Source organism: Eptatretus burgeri, chromosome 3, assembly GCF_056783735.1.
Source record: "Eptatretus burgeri isolate ZD-2024b chromosome 3, Ebu_testis_v1, whole genome shotgun sequence".
NCBI lineage: Eukaryota > Metazoa > Chordata > Myxini > Myxiniformes > Myxinidae > Eptatretus > Eptatretus burgeri.
The window spans coordinates 19,579,389-19,596,906 of NC_140963.1; the positions used below are offsets into that span (position 1 = coordinate 19,579,389).

Consider the following 17,518-nt stretch of genomic DNA (forward strand, 5'->3'; position numbering starts at 1 on the left):
GTCAGAGCGGTTTGTAATATTTGTGTCTGGCAACAAGGAATCACATTCGTCATGGAAGCATGAAGATGTCATCTGTTGTAACTTTTTGTCAGCGTCTTCTTCACCACTGGATTCAAAGATTGTTCTTGGATTTTCACAAGTTTCTTCGGCCATACGTGCACATGCTTCTGTGCATGGCATGTGGTTGGTTCTGCATGTGCAGTCGGCTCGGCGACATAGAGACTTCTTGCAGTGACAGACGGTCAGCTCCGGAAGACCCCGTGGTGCTGGATCTTTGGTCATGAGCACCGGCTGCAGGGCACCATCCTGAATTTTCCAGCCATGTCCAGCTGCTGGTGGAAGGTTCTGTGTAGGCTCCAATGCTCTCTTCCATACATAGGCCTGGTAATTTCCTCGCTTCATATGTTGCTGTAAGCTGTTGAAGTAGGGGGGAGATTTTCATTTGTTTGTCCCTTTTGACAGAACTGCCAGTATCTCACATTGTTCACTTTCCTCCCAGCCCCATTGGTTGTTGAGTACATTGCACATATGAAGGCTTCGCATGCTTCTGAAGTGCTGTTGCTGAGCTCGGGTTCTTCTCCAAGCTGTCCCAGACTGGTCTGATGCTCTTAACTGTCAATTCAGACATTGAAACCCTTTTTCTTGCCGAGTCCTGAGAGTGCACTGTTTGAATCGCACCCGGTGAGTGCGTGGAAGCCGAGTAAAGCATTACACAGCTCAGGTCCGAGTTTGTGTGCCAAGCTGTGGATAGGAATATACCGAGCTTTATCCTTGATTCCAGTCCGAAACTACAGCTCCCGACACTGGAGTTTTCTGTCGTGTGTGATGCAGAGGACAGCCACATCTGTGACAGGTGATTGAATCACAATCCTGTTGTGATAATGAGAGGCATGTTTTGCATGTAGCAATATTCGTGTGTCTGCCTCTTCATGATCTGACTTGAGGGGAACCAGTTCTTCGCAGTGCCCTCTGATGACTAGCACAGACTTCTGCCACCGATGACTAGGTGTTGACCATCAAGCAGAGTGTCTACCCCCATGTGGCACCATGCGTCTGCCAAGAAGGCGCACAAGTTGACTTTGTTTTCTACATTTCCAATGTATTTGATCCACTGCTTTGGAATAGGAGTCGCTGGCCCTTGGATTGTCACCTCTAAGGCTGCAGATGTTCCTCGTTTCTCTCGCTCCCCAGCTTTGATTGAGAGGCTGGAGTACCGGTCGAAGACATCAACCCGCTGACAACCATTCCGAAGAAGAGGGGCAGTAACCAGGCTGTAATACTTGAATGCCATTTAACCGAAGTTTGCAGCACCAGCAGACTTTGTCATCTGTACCAGCGCCATTGCATCGATGATGTGGGCCGAAGACATCTGGCTGGTTGTGACTTGTGGCAGTTTTGGATGGACATCTACCTTCTTCTCCAACTCAGCAATGAGTATGCTCTTGTTGGTCTTCCTCAAGCTGCCATCGTAATGGGCCAGGGATAATGTAGGTCATGTGGAGGTGGGTCGGTTCGTTCAGTTTTGTTGTGCAGATCACCAATCTAAACGAAATTCACCCTGTACATTCATGAGAACACACCATTAAAATTCCTACTTGTTTCCAGATGCACAAGTTGACACACCGACAGTTATTACCATTTGAAATTACCGCCGTGAAGTGGGCGTGGCATGCTTGTAATCGCGGAAGAAACGACCAGGAAACAACAAATCAAGATGGCGGTGCCCATGGTTGTCGTGTGATTTTGAGTGATTTTTGGTCTTTCAACAACCAAATATGCGTTGTTTCATACACTTGGGCGGGGAGGATGATGAGAAAGTGATGCAATTCACGGATAAGAGCTGGCGTAAAGTATGCGAGTGTGCGAAGGCTTGGTGCGACGCCACAGATAGTGAAACTATCAACAAATGCCGTTTGCTGGCTGATCAAATAATGAAACTGCTGCCAATGACTGATCCTCCTGCGGATGCCGGCTGTCACCGGTTCTGTGATGCGTCGTTTTGTAACAAGGATCATATAAAACGCAATGAAGCCAGGAAAAGGAAATCAGAAGCCAGCACGACTGCAGTTTCTGCTAGAGCCAGTGAGGTGGTGGGCGGACTCGAAGAAGAGGACCACTCATACCACAAAATACGTAGAAAATCCCTCAGAACCTCTGTAGAAAGGGTGGCTGGCAAATCAGCTGGTGTACTGCCAAGAATTTGTATCATATGCCAGAAAAAGACAAATTCATCCGTGTCAAAGGAAAATCTCAACGTGATCAGTCGTCCCTGGCAGAAACACAGGATGGAGGAAAGCTGAGGGAAACTGCTGAGCAGAGGAGAGATGAACGTGATGTGAGAATATTGACAACTATAAAGGATAAAGACTGTGTGGCGCTGTCAGTTTGTTATCACCATAAATGTTATTATGAGTATGTGAATGACACATACCACAGACAGAGTGAAAGTAAACTCCAAACTCAGAAAGTGAACTATGACTCAACATTTGACATTTTCTGTGATAAAGTAATCCAGGTACGACTCATTGATGGAAAGCAAACGATACATATGAAGAAGTTGTGTGAGATGTTCAATGACCTACTCAGAGTATGCGAAGGTCAGGATAAGGCCAACTCCCAGGCAACAAGATTGAAGAAAAGACTGCAGGAACGGTACCCAGACATGATTTTCTATCGTCCACTAAAAATGTCTGAGAGCGAAGTGGTGCACATGAAGGACATTGATATTGGTTCCATTGCTCAGGTTGCTGTTGTAGACCTTCGCTCCACAACAGAAACAGAGTCAACTACAGAGGAGGAAGCCAGCCAGGGTCCACAGCAGGGTGACTCAGACCTCAATTTACATGTTCTATACTCAGGAGCACTCATGGTGAGGGATGACCTGAACAAACACCAAAGTGTGGACATTACATGGCCTTACTTGGAAATGGTGGAGCTAGCATGAGAGCTTATATGGGCAACTCGTACTTCGAACTGGCCGAAACACCTTGCGATCACGAGAGCGTCAATGCCCTGGTACTTTGCATACGATCACCTAAACTATGCAAGGTACTTACCAGTTTACTGGCTGGAAATGGCCGGGCGAGAGCACTCCCACCCAGACACCCATCAAGCGTTCATGGACGGCAAATGGACTGCCCAACGGCATACTCGTTATGGATTTAGTAGTGTTGCGTGTGATCAGATCTTAGAGCAGACTTAAAATAGGGACAGCAAGACCAGTGGAGGCTTCATTGGTTACACTCAGAAAAGCACAGCTGTGAAGAAGTGGATCCTGTCCCAACCAGCACATGCGGAAATCGCACGGAAATGCGAGTCCATGGCGGGTATCCACAACGAGCCCCGAACGAGAAAGGATTTGGATGTGTCGAGCTCGAAGAAGAACGAAGCAGTGGTGGTACAAGTGATGGACACAGTACTTCAAATGATTAACCCTTTCTCCGGCGCTCACCTTGAACTCGTCAATATTAGTTCAGGTGTCATCGCACCGCCAGCCACTTCCGCGGACTTGATGAATGCGTATGTCAAGGGAGAGAATGCTGTCGTGCAATTCATGCGTGATCGGCTTCTCTCGGGTGAGGTCCCATTCTTCAGTCCGATTTCAAAGGCCAAATTGGCAACTTTCTTGAAGGCGCGAGGCAAGTCGGCGACTCCCCACCAGCAGACGCCGAAGGTTGAAATTGCGAATGAACGTCGTCTTTTCACACGACTGCTGTTGATTGGAGAGAAAAGCAATGCAACACTCCACGATCTGCTCGCGTACCCACTGGCGAACATATCTTTCCCGATGGCATCGGTGATGGTTCGATTGCTAAGACGGACAAAGCCAAACTCCGCAACCATATTCTGAAACTGTGGCCCGATTGCCGTGTGGACGCTCGGCCAATCCAAGGTGCAACAATTGTGGATGGAATGGCCATTATTCAGGCGATAAAGGCTGGTTCACTGCAGAACACTTTCGGCAAACTGGAAGAGATGGTGCTGAACATCGTAGTGGCCAAAGCACGACATAACCAATCTTCGAGACTGGAAGTGGTGTTTGATACTTACCCAAGTATCAGCATCAAGTGCCTGGAGCATGCCAGACGAGTGGGCAGGGTGGGCGATCTTCAGGTGCGAACCATCTGCGGATGTGATCAAGCCCTTCCCAAACAGTGGGCCAATTATCTCCTGAGCGGAGTCAACAAGGAGGCGTTGATAGAGTTCATCGACGAATCGTGGACGAGAAACATCTCTCCATCAAAACTGGGCGACATGCTGTTGTACGTCAGTCATGCCGGCAAATGTGAGAAAATCGAGGCGTCTAATGGTGTCATGACTGTGTCGTGTCGTCAGTACCTGAACTTGAATGTGACCATGACGAAGCTGACACGAAGCTCCTGCTACATGCCGCTCACGCGGGACAGAATGAAGAGTCGGTGCGCATAGAGAGTTTCGACACTGATGTGTTTGTGTTGGCATTGGCTCATTCGAAGTCGATTCGAGCATGAAATTTCCATCTGGTCACAGGAAGTCCCAAGGACATTATCGTCGTTGACATTAGGAAGCTGAGTTATGCCCTGGAAAGTTCTGTCTGTTATGCGTTGATAGGTTTGCACAATTTCATGGGAAGTGATACCACCAGTGCATTCCACGGTAAGGGCAAAACAAGGCCATTTGACTTGATGATGAAGAGTCAGTCCCCATCTCATCACCTGTTTCGGGAGCATCGGTCGAGAATTCACGCTGGATCAGAATATCATTCACGACCTGGAACAATTCGTCTGTGCCATGTACAATCAGCCGACCATGAAGAGTGTGGATGAGGCTCGCTACAAGCTATTCTGCAGCCAGTCGCTGGGAGAACAGAAGTTGCCGCCTACAAGTGACGCTCTGATGCTGCATTGCAAAAGAGTGAACTCCCAGTCTGCGATCCACCACCGCGTGACTGAGAGGTTTATAGAAGCCCCTTCTACATTTCACGGATGGATGGAACGCAACGGAGCACTGACTGTTCACTGGCTGAGCAAACCACCAGCACCGAAGGAACTGTTAGAGGCGACGAAATGTAATTGCAAGAATATGAAATGCGAGACCAACCAGTGTTCTTGCCAGTCAAAAGGACTGTCCTGCACAGAGTGCTGTGGGTGTCAAAACTGCGCCAACGATGAACAGACCCATGCAGAAATGGAACTTATGGATGATGAAATCAGAACTGACGATGATTCCGACGACGAACTGTGAATGCGGGTGTCACACTGCTTTTGCTGTGGTGATCTACTTCAGTAGTATTCAGGTTGGTTAGCATGTAATAGTAGACTTGAGTTTTGTAATAACAGCAGTCAAGAGCCTAGTTCAGCAACTGCTTCAGAGCAAGAAATACTGGAGTTCTAAGACAGTAATCCTCTTGTGGCGGTTCTACTTTTCATCAGGCTGAGTCGCGCAGTCTCTTTGTCTTTGATTTAATCCGTAATAGCCAATGTAACTGTCTTTAATAGTCAATGTAACTACCTTTAATAGCCAGTGTGGCTGCCTTTTAAGCAAAAAGTTGCCTTGGTCAATTTGAAGGCCTGTCTGGTCGGTCCAGACGTTTTCGGCCGGTAAAAATATGTAACTGCTTCGGTTTATGACCTTTAATTATAAACATCTTTAATAACAGTGAATATGGTTTTCTTTGATAATATACAACTCTGTATAAACATATTGCATCATTTTAAGATCTCACAAGAGTTTTCTTTGACGTACATATCAGTCTAACCTTGATTCTTCATTTCTGTCAAAATCGTTCTTTAATGTTCGGTGCATCTTTAATTGCCAAAAATGACCAAATGTGTCACATCCTCGACGTGGAAACAAGTGGATTTGGACTCAGCGTCTAAAATTCTTTAAGTATGCCGAATTTCATCCAGATTGGTGATCTGCACATCGAAAATCATTTTCTGAAGGTAATATTGAGTACCTCCACATGGTCTAATGGCACTGTTGATAACTTGTAGCTGAGGAGTTCTCTCAGATTGATGCCCCTTGACTTTCCTGTGATCAGAAGGCGGCCAAAGACTTCACGGTCAGCACCAAGAGTGATAACTTTCTCATCAGTTAGCTTCACCGGTTTCTTCTTGCTTAGTGTGGCAAATGTTTTGATCTTCAGGTTTGGCAGGGAATCCCAAAATGTCACTTCATTGGTATTCAGTCTCTGTTCAACAAATGTTGTCATTTGAGCTGTGCCGATCTGGTAGGAGTTAACCATGCGTGTTGCAGCATCTGGGGACATCCTGATACCTGTGGCAATGTTAATCAGCTGTTTGATACCTCAATATTGAAAATTGGTTGAGTCTCGCCAAAGATATTCATGTTTACGTTACCAATCCCCTAAATTTTGCTAGTCCACAGTGACCCTCTTGGTAAGTATCCTTGGTATGTATAATGGCCTGTAGAATTTTAATGATACCACAATTTGAAACCACATACCACCTGGAGGTGTTCTATAGGGTCTATTCTACCACCCTGTCAAGTCAAACCTTTTCTGTAGGGGGTGTTGAACAATTTCATTTTTTTCAGGTACGCTAAATGTATCCTTGCTCCTGGACTATTTGGCCGGATATGCATCCGGACCTTAAGGCCCTGTCACACCTTGACGTTTTAGCCAGCGTATGGCAAGGTCTCAAAATGTATGTAAAACGCTGGCGTACGCTGAACTATTGATGTTTTTAAAAAACGTTTTGGGCGTATAATAACGTGTTGGACGTATGCATAACGTATTAGTAACGTACACAGAACGTTTTAATCACATATAGATAACTTATACCAACGAATGCTGAGCGTGTTGTCGGCGTTCACAGTCTATGCCCAACGATAGTCTAACTTATGCATAGCGCGCGGCAGCGTATCGCTGACGATCACGTGGAGTAGGCTATTCATAGGCTGCGGTTCGACGATTCAAATCATAACCGCACGAGACATCGAAGTGTCAAGCCGCTGTCACACCTTGACGTTTTAGCCAGCGTATGCCGACATATGAAAAATTTGTCTAACCAAGCTGGCACACGTCGAATACGTTATGGGTAAGTTTTGTCTACGTTAAGAGCACGCTGGCATACATCGTAGTACGCTGGCATACGTCGTCATACGCTGAGCACGTCGAGAAATTTTCAGCATGTTGAAAATTTCTCGACGTTCGATGTATGACACACATTCCGCATATGCTGGCATAAGTTGGAAGCACGCTACGCGATCGTTGACACACGTCAACATACGTTACTCATAAGTCGAAACACGTCAAGGTAATGGTTAGCGTCAGTGTTCCAGACTCCCTGATTTCTTTTTTCATTTTTCTTCGGTGTGACGGTGATGTTGACACTTCGTTTTCTAGTGCGGTTATGATTTAAATCGTTGAGCGGCAGCCTATTAATTACATTATATCATAACCGCACTAGAAATCGAAGTGTTAACATCACTGTCATACAGAAGGAAAAAAAACAAAAAAAAAACAACAACCAGGGAGTCTGGAACACTGACGCTAACCATTACCTTGACGTGTTTCGACTTATGAGTAACGTACAAGTAACGAGTGTCGATGTGTGTCAATGATCGCGTAACGTGCCTACAACTTATGGTCAGCATTATGCGGAACGTGCGAGTCATACGTCGGGAAATTTCAAGCATGGAAAATTTGTCTAACACCTCGGCGTACTACGACGTATGCTAGCGTACTACGACGTATGCCAGCGTGCCCTTAACGTAAACAAACTTACCCATAACGTATTCGACGCGTTTCAGCGTTTTAGCCAAATTTTGCATACGTCAGGCATACGCTGGCTAAATCGTCAAGGTGTGACAGGGCCTTTAACCAAAATCTAATCGGCTTGTTCTCTTCACCGACCAAAGTCATTTTTAAGGTTTTGTTATAACATAACCCATCCACGTTTTGAGATATTGTGCGATACAGTAAACTCTTAAATATCAAGGGTTCTAATATCATGGATTTCGACCAATCGCGGGCAACCTATTGTGTTCCAATTTAGTTGTGGCATTTCATTTTGGCCAATCGAGTTATTTGAGCGAAGAAGTGTCATTTTTTGCGTCCGCACCTACAATTACCTCCCATTAGGAGCCTTTTGTTGTTTCTCATGCACCGTTCATTGCAGTAATCAGACCAACATACGGGAACAAAGCTAAATTTTTTTTTTTTGTATACCTTGGTCGAGGCTCGTATGAGAGCAAACACACAACTCACAGCAAGGAGGCATGAGACAAGAGGGGCGGGAGTGGAAGAGACAAAACAGTGGGGAACAGACACATTAGGTGAACTGTGGAAGGGAGAGGGATGGGGATGGGACGGGGAACATGGCGAAGAGAAGATGGACATTTCAGGGACTTTCAGGAAGGAAAGCAGGAGAAATGAAGGAAGTGGGCTTTGGTGGATTATCGGGGGTAGAAAAGATCGAGGATTTGGATGGGGGAAGATAAGAGGTGGTGGTGAACAGCTGTTTTGAAAGCCTGGAGGGAAGAATGGGAAAGAATAGAGTGAGGAAGTTTATTCCAAAGGCGGGAAAAAAGAGGAATGAAAGAGTGAAGATGAGCAGTGATTCGTGATTTTGGTAGTTTTACCAGAAGGGGGTTGTTGGCGGACCTTGAGCGCCCTGTGGAAATGTGGTGGGGACAAATCGCAGAGAGAGCAGGGGGCAAGGCTGGAGAGGAGTCGGTAGAAGACAGAAAGACCACCGACCAACCTGCGGTGATTGAGTGAGAGGCCCAAAGACTCAGCTTCATTGCGGGAGATGCCGATGATCTTAAATGCCCTGGTTTCGACAGCGTTAAGCCGAGAAAGGTGGGAGGCAGGAGCACCAGCCCAGAGGGGAGAGCAGTACTCCATTAGGCTACGGACAAAAGCTTTGTAAGTAGTCAGGAGCTCAAGAGGGCCGAGGAAGGACTTAGCACGACGGAGGATTCCCAGTCGGCAACTGGCTTTTGAGGCGAGGTTGGAAATGTGACTTTCCCAGGAAAGGTCATGGCAGATAGTGAGACCTAGAAGCTTGAAAGAAAAGACTTCTTCCAGAGGATTGTTGAGAAAGTGGATGGGGGGGTTTTGTAAACGGTCCTTTCGAAGAGACATAGTGAGAGTGTGAGATTTGTCTGGATTGAAAGACATGTTCCACGTGTTGGACCAGTTTGTGATTTTATCCAGATCTGCAGTGAGCGAAGAAGCTGCTGCTTGCCGGTCTGAGGGATGACAGATGGTACGGCAGAGGGTGGAGTCGTCGGCAAAGAGAAATAGAGGATTTTCCAGAGAGTCCGAGAGATCATTGATGAAAACCAGAAAAAGAACAGGGCCCACAACGCTACCTTGAGGAACTCCAGCCTGCACAGGAAGAGGGGATGAAAGAACTCCATTTAGGGCCACACGTTGACTGCGACAGGAGAGGAAGTCTGCGAGCCATGAGTGGAGATGGCCTTGAATACCATGGGAAGAGAGTTTGGTGAGTAGTGCAGGGTGCCAGACTGTGTCAAAAGCACGTGATATGTCCAGGGATACGGCTCGGATTTCCTGTCTGGCATTGAGGACCTCCATCCATTGATGGGAGAGCAGAAGCAGCATATCCAGGATAGAGTGACCTGGTCTGAAACCAAATTGATGATTGGAAATCAAGCCATTGGAGAAGAGGAAGGATTTCATATCTGAAGCGATGATGGATTCCATCACCTTGCTGATGATTGGTAGAAGGCTGATTGGTCTGTAGTTATAGGGATCTGTTTTTGCACATTTTTTATGCAGGGCAGTGATGTTAGCAGATTTCCAAGCAGATGGCAGATGACCTTGGGCAAATGAGAGGGTGAATAGAACAGAGAGAGGGTGAGCAAGAGCAGAAGAGCAGGCTTTGAGGACACGTGGGCTGATGTCGTCTGGACCGGTTGCAGAATCTGACTCGAGGTTTGAAAGCAAGCTCTCCACCTTGTCAGGAGAAAAGGATACAGAGTCCAGGGACAGTTGGGTGCGACTGGGTAAAGTGGGTAGAGATAGTGATGGGTTTAGGACACAAGATTTAGCTGCAAACATAGAGTTTAGACATTCAGCTTTATCACGTGTGGAATCAGCAGTGCGGCCATTTGAGGTAAGGGAGGGGATGAAGGGGGACATACACCAGAAACAGATTTGATTAAACACCACCAGGATTTTGAGGAGGGAGAGAGGTTTGAGAGTTCAGACTTGAGATGAGAAAGATGTTGTTTTCTGGCTCTCCTGAGAGTAGATACACACTTGTTCCGAGCTTTGTGGAAAGAACTGAGATTGCCCTCAGTTGGGTTTGCTTTCCATGAGGCAAAGGCAAGTTGTTTCAGGACAACTGCCTCGCCACAAGCTTCAGTAAACCAAGGGCGGGAGGAAGGGTAAGACAACTGAACACGAGAGGGGATAAATCTGTGCATGAGGGAGAGCAAGTTTCTTTGAAAGAATTCCCAGGATGAGTTGATGTTTGAGAAAGTAGTGATAGGAGACCAGTCTGTAAGTTTGATGGCTGCTCGGAGACCCTGCCAGTCGGCTTGTGTGAAATGCCAGACTCGACGGTGGTGAGGTGGTTCTCTGATAACAGCCAGAGAGATGTCCACTTTGACAAGGACGTGGTCAGAAGAACCAATTGGAGCGAAGGAAGAGCAGCAGATATTGTCAGGGAAATTTGTCAAAACCAGATCCAGAAGAGATGGAGTACCATTGGTTGAGATCCGGGTCGGGAAGTTGACCGATTGAGTCAGTCCCAATGAGTCGCAGAAAGCTTTTGCTGAGGTGCCATGGCAGGTGAGAGAGGTACCCACACCTAGCCAACTGGCGTGATGACAATTTAAGTCACCACATAAGAGGAAGAGAGGGTTTGGATGAGAAGATAGAAGATGGTCCATGTTTTCGGATAGTGAGGTGTAGATGGAGTCATCACTGTTCGGTGGACGGTACAGTACACATATAAACATGAGGTGGGAGTGGAGGGGAAGCCGAAGCCAGAGGTATTCCTTGGGGTGTGGGGGAGTGAGAGCAGTGCATGGAGAGTGAGGAATAGAGTCTTTGATGAAGAGAGCAACACCTCCACCAGGACGAGGCTCAGGTCTGTCATACCGTAAGAGGGAGTAGCCAGGGAGAGATACTTGGGAGTCAGACACGTCTTGGGAGAGGAAAGTTTCTGTTAGGCAGATAATGTTAAGAGTGAATAATCATCAAACAGGAAATGACAAAAGGAGATCCTGCAATACTAGATATGCAATATCTAGTACATACAACAGTTAATAATGGCACCCAAACGTAAAATGATGGACAAAATTAATCGTGCCAAAAGGCAGAGAAAGGTCATGACAATGTGTGGGGAAAAAAAAAAAACACAAAAAAAAAATCCAGGTGTTAGATACGTTTGCAAGAAGTGAAAGTGCGGCATCTGTGGGCTGCCATTACGGGATCAATCAATCAACTGTGTGCTAATGTGAGCCCAATATCCACGCAATGGTTCCTGCTTGCAACTTGCAAAAGGCTCATTCCAGTCCCAAGACCCTCATATTGAAAGGATACATAAAACCCTTAATGTTTGGATCGAGGAACAAACATACATAAAAGGTCCTTTGAGAGGACCTGTGTATGGGAGAAACCATTGTGGATTTACTTGGACTTTTAGTGGACCGGTGAATATGCAGGAGAAATCATTGTGGATTTACCAACGTTTTCACGAGGCACCCAGGACCGAAGGCTCCAGTTCTACCATGGTTCATGGAACTAATCAAGGTGAAGGGATTTATGCCAAAGCAGGTTTTTAACGCCAAAACCAAGGGATTATTTTGGAAGAGGGTGTCATCTTGTCCCTGCCTCTCCAAGCAGGGAATAACCGCTCTGGATCAAGGTGGCTAAGAATCGTTTTACCCTTCTTCTATGTCGCAATGCAGCAGGCGCCATTGTCATGCTCCCGATGATCCAAGAACCATCGCAAGTTCTACATCCACATCCATATAACCTCCACCCTCCCCCACTGCAGCAGCATCATCACAGTCATCAAGTTAAGTCTTGTGTTTTTTTTTTGTTTTGTTTTTTTTCGGCAGAGTACAGTGCAAACAGTAAGTAATATGTTTACCCTCACACCCACCTCGCTGTTTTAGAATAAATTAAAAAGGCAAACGTCTGATGTTTTTGTTTAATTTACACTTTATTTACTTGTACATCTCAATGTTAACATTCTCGAGATTTCTTCAAAGCCCAGGAACCAAACCCCCCTTTTCCCATTGGCCCTTAGTTTCCAATATCATAGTTTAAACTATCATGGTATTTTCCAGGAAACTAACCCCCACGATATTTTAGGGTCTACTGGATATCATTTTTGGCCACATCTCTCAATAGTGAAGAATCATTTAGAAAATTAAAAAAAAAAAAAAAAATATATATATATATATATAATATATATATATATATATATATATATATATATATATATATATATATATATATATATATATATAGTTTCTGGATCTGGATCTCAACCAAAATCTAATCAATTTGTCCTTGGCAGACACCCAAGCTGTCCACCAAATTTCTTCTGAATCTGTCCATAACGTTTTGAGATAGCCTGCTTATAGACAGACAGGGGTGAAAACACAACCTCCGTCCACCTTCGGTGGTGGGGCAATTTAAAAAAAAAAATTCTCGTCTCCAGATCTTCACCAAAATTGAATCAATTTGTCTTTGTCACACACGCAACCTGTGACCAAAGTTTCATCTAAATTCATCCATAACTTTTTGAGATATCGTGGTCACAGACAAACAGGTGTAAAAACATAACCTCCATCCACCTTCGGTGGCGGAGGTAAAAAAAAAATAGCTTGAACTAAATGCAGATCAAAATGACATCAACCCAGGCCTAACCTTCTGGACTAGAAGCTTGTATGTCTGCAGTGCTGGAATGCAGTGCAGTTTCAGGTGTGTTGCACGGTGAAGAGGCATCTGTTGACGAGAGTCTGCTCGGTTGGCTACTTTGTTCAGATGCCACCGTTGCAGGGGAAGTTGGTACAGAGCTTGCATCGTCATCCTGATCAATTGCAGAATGACAAGAGAAGAAATATCAAACATGAGATGCAATTGAAAACAGAAGGTAAAATAGTACTTGGGGCATTCCACCTGAATGGTCCCACACCTGAATGGTATCACAATTGTTTATTGAATTTTTTTTGGAGTACGTAACCTGGATACCTTTCATAGAAAAAGTTTTACAACTAAAACTAATCATACTTTGGAAATTGTGACTCCAGGAGGTAGGGCTTCCTTAAGGACAAGAAAAATGGATCATACTTATGAGGCATTTTGCAACTATAGTTTCAAAACACTGAGATATCCTCAAATCTGTTGTTGTGCTTCTTGGCAACTTTGTACAGATCAAAAATTTAGGATATATCATTATGTTTTGGCTGTATTTTCAATACCATTCCAGCAAAATCCTTCTAAAATGCCAACTATGACATGTTAAAATACTCCAATCTGTAACCTCCTTTACTTGTTAAAGATATCAACCACCCCTGTTCACAAAGTAGTTTCAATCTTAGGGAGAGTTGGTAGCATGAATGACAATGTCACCTGATGATGGGTGTATCAGCATATTCGAAATGGGCCACTCCACTCAACCAATCCAAAATTTGAGGTATAACTAAACATTTACAAATGAAATTAAAATGTTTTCTTGCAAAACTCCCTGTTTTCTCATTCACAAGGATTCATGATCTGAGCTGTGTCCATGAAACAACCTGACATTTGTTTTATACTGCACCTGTATGTATTGTTAAATGGCTGGATATTATCAATAATTTCTCACTTCCAGCAATGGAGCTCCCTGTCCTGTTAACATAATGCTTGCGTATCAAATATACTGTCATGCAATGCAGTTGGGATTAACCAAGAATGTCCAAAAGTGGTGCGATGAGCACTGATGGTTATTAACCTGTCCCCACACAGCAGGAGACTGGGTTTTGCAATCACTTGTCTGTCTGTCTGTGTGTGTGTGTGTGTCTGTGCCGTAACTTTTTTACCATCTGAGATTTTGTCATCAAATTTTCAACAAAGCTTTATTATGAGATTGCGGAGAAGAATGATTATGAGAAAAATATTATGAGAAAAATACTCCATTTCTCCACATGAATTTACGGAATTATGTTTGACCTCAATGTGACCTCGACCTTTGACTGATTTTGACCAAAATCTAATCAGCGCAAGCCATCACCCTCCTGAATCACGTGGTGTAATTTGACATTGGTAGCTTCTTCCGTTCGAGTTATCGTGCCTACAAACAAACAAACAGAAACGGAAGTCATCAATATACTTACGAAATCTTCAGATTTCGTAAGTAACAAGCAGTCATAGACTGGTACTGATGAAATCGTCAACTTGACCTCTGACCTTGTCTCATAAAAGCTGTCTCTAGAGAAGGTAGCGAAGCAAACCAGAAGTTGCTACGATGATTCTGCACCAAACCATCAAAAATCTAATGTCTTGGATATTTGACCTCACTGTGACCTTGACCTTTGACCGATTGTAACCAAAATCTAAACAGTACAAGCCACCACCCTCCTGAATCACGTAGTGTAATTTGACATTGGTAGCTTCTTCCATTCTCGAGTTATCATTTTTTAGATGTTTGACCTCACTGTGACCTTGACCTTTGACCGATTTTGACCAAAATTTAATCAACACAAGGCATCACCCTCCTGAATCATGTGGTGTAATCTGACATTGGTAGCTTCTATCGTTCTCGAGTTATCGTGCCTACAAACAAACAAAGTCATATACTGGTACTTACGAAATCGTCAACTTGACCTCTGACCTTGTCTAATAAAAGCTCTCTTGAGAAGGTAGCGACACAAACCAGAAGTTTCTACGATGATTCTGTACCAAACCATCAAAAATCGAATGTTTTGGATGTTTGACCTCACTGTGACGTTGACCTTTGACCAAAATCTAATCAGCACGAGCCACAAAGGGCGGAGGAGCTCCTTGTGAGCCAACGGCCATCCATATCTAGTGCCCAACTGTGTTTGCAGACGTCCTCCTGCAGTTGGGTCACTTCTTATTAGGAGGTTGGTGGCAGGATTTGCACTCCGGCCACCGTAAAACCCTTCATTCCGCAAAACGCAAAAACGCAAAAAAATCTGAAAACCCACTCCGTGGGAGTACCTCCTGTGCAGCTTCCCTTCGCAGGGCAGCTCACCGGATGACGGGATTGGGGCAAAGCCTTCGGGACCCCCAATCTTTGATAGGAGGGAAACCACGGGGTAACATCCCTGGGTCAGATTGCGGGAGAGTGTGTCGGAGTGGTGCTGAGGTGTCGTCCACCAGACGGCGGTCTCCTTGGGTTAACCTGAGGCGGTCCCTTCGGGTGGGTGCCTGGAATGTCCCATCCCTAAGAGAGGATGATCACCTGTCTCTGTTATCATCTGAGCTCAAGCGTTTGGACATCGGGATTGCAGCTCTCTCTGAGGTTCAGAGACCGGATTGCGGCGAGATAATGGTGGGTGGTTACACCTACTATTGGTCTGGTCGCTCTGATGGTTACCATACCCAAGGAGTTGCTGTAGCTGTGTCCAATAAGCTGACCCCAATGATAATTGAGGTAACACCGGTCAACGAGCGTATTATGAGATTAAGGATTCGTCACTCCTTAGGTGTCATTTCCCTGGTCTCTGTTTATGCTCCGACTGAGGCAAGTGATCTCACCATGAAGGATGCATTCTATGCCACACTCGAGTCTGTGGTTGATCAGTGCCCAAGACGAGATACACTTCTAGTCTTGGGTGATTTCAATGCATCCACTGGAACTGATAGGGACGGTTATGAGGTGTGTGTTGGTCCCCATGGGTCAGGAACTATGAACCAGAATGGCACTAAGTTCCTTGACTTTGCAAGAAGTCATGGACTTAGGGTGGCTGGTTCATGGTTTCAGCACCCACAAGCTCATCGCTGGACTTGGTATTCCAACGCTGGCGGTGTGGCAAAGGAGATTGACCATGTCCTCATTGACAGTCGTTGGAGGATGATCCAGAACTGCAGGGTCTACCGGAGTGCTCAGTTCCTCAATACTGACCACAGGCTTGTTGTAGCAACTCTAAAGCTGCACCTTAAATCCTGGAGAATGGTACCATCCCAGCCGAGGCTGGATGTTGCCAAGCTCAGGGATGAGAGAGTAGCTGAGGAGTTTGCGAACAGGCTGAGTGGACACTTGGGGGGTCTGGGTGCTTTGGGGGGTCCTGAAGAGTTGTGGAGCGCCTTCAAGACCACCGTCCTTGATGTTGCCGGTGGATGCCTTGGAGTTCACCGCAGGGCAAAGAAGAATTTTGTCTCTCAAGGGACACTGGATACCATTGACCAGAGTCGCAGGGCCAGGCTGAATGGCAGAGCTGAGCTGTTCAGGGAGCTGAGGCGTAAAACTGTACGTGCACTGAGGGTGGACAAGGAGGCCTATGTGCGAGGAATCTGTGAGGGGGTAGAGCATCACCTGTGGACAGGTGATTCTCGTCCCGCTTACAGGGGAATTCGCGCATTACGTTCATCCAAGCCCATCCCTCGGAGCACTGCAGTTAGAGTAGAGAGTGGTAGGCTCTTGACAGAGGAGTCTGAAGTGAAGGCCCGCTGGGCCGGTTACTTTGAGCGGTTGTACCAGGCTGATCCCCCAACTGTCGAGTTGGACGTCAAGGGTGTTACAATCCCTGTTGCTGACCCTCGAATCAACTGTGGTCCACCTACGCTTGTGGAAACACGGGCTGCGGTGAACCAGTTGAAACGGGGCAAAGCTCCAGGGACCTGTGGCATCCATGCCGAACTTCTCAAGGCTGGTGGAAATGCTGCACTCGTGTCGTTGCATGCAGTTTTGTGCTCTGCCTGGAACACAGGCATCATCCCAACTGACTGGAAGAGGGGCCTTGTTGTCCCTCTCTGGAAAGGGAAGGGTGATCACCAAGACTGCAACAACTACCGAGGGGTGACGCTGCTCTCAGTGCTGGGCAAGGTCTTTGCTCGGATAATTCTCGATAGGGTTCGCCACCATCTGCTTGAGCACCAGCGTCCAGAGCAGTCAGGCTTTACACCAAAGAGGTCAACGATTGACCGTATCCTTGCACTTCGTGTCCTCACCGAACGCAGACAAGAGTTTCGGCAGGGGCTGCTTGCAGCCTATGTTGATCTCTGTAAAGCGTTCGATTCAGTGAATCGGGACGTCCTCTGGAGGATTCTTGGTCTTCGTGGGGTGCCACCAAAACTGATCGATCTGATGTCTGAACTCTACTCTGGTACTGAGAGTGCTGTGAAGTGTGGTGGTACCATCTCTGACTTATTTCCAGTTGTTACTGGAGTTCGTCAGGGATGTGTACTTGCCCCCACACTTTTCAGCACTTGTATGGACTGGATTCTAGGGAGGATGTCGGAGAGATCAAGTTGCGGTGCGTCATTTGGGAATGTCAAGATCTCGGACCTTGACTTTGCAGATGATGCAGTCATCTTTGCGGAGACTTTAGACATCCTCTTGGGGGCCCTCGAGGTGCT

At 46.0% G+C, this 17,518-nt stretch overlaps 1 protein-coding gene across 9 annotated transcripts in view; it reads right to left on the reverse strand.

The window, feature by feature from the left end:
* LOC147029496 (uncharacterized) overlaps positions 1–17,518 on the reverse strand; it is a 313,146-nt gene that overhangs the window by 44,846 nt on the left and 250,782 nt on the right. For all 9 annotated transcript variants that reach the window (XM_085871980.1, XM_085871978.1, XM_085871977.1 and 6 more), the window contains one exon: positions 12,863–13,025. In XM_085871980.1, coding sequence (XP_085728106.1) covers positions 12,863–13,025 — 163 coding nt within the window. The remainder of the gene's footprint in view (positions 1–12,862; positions 13,026–17,518) is intronic.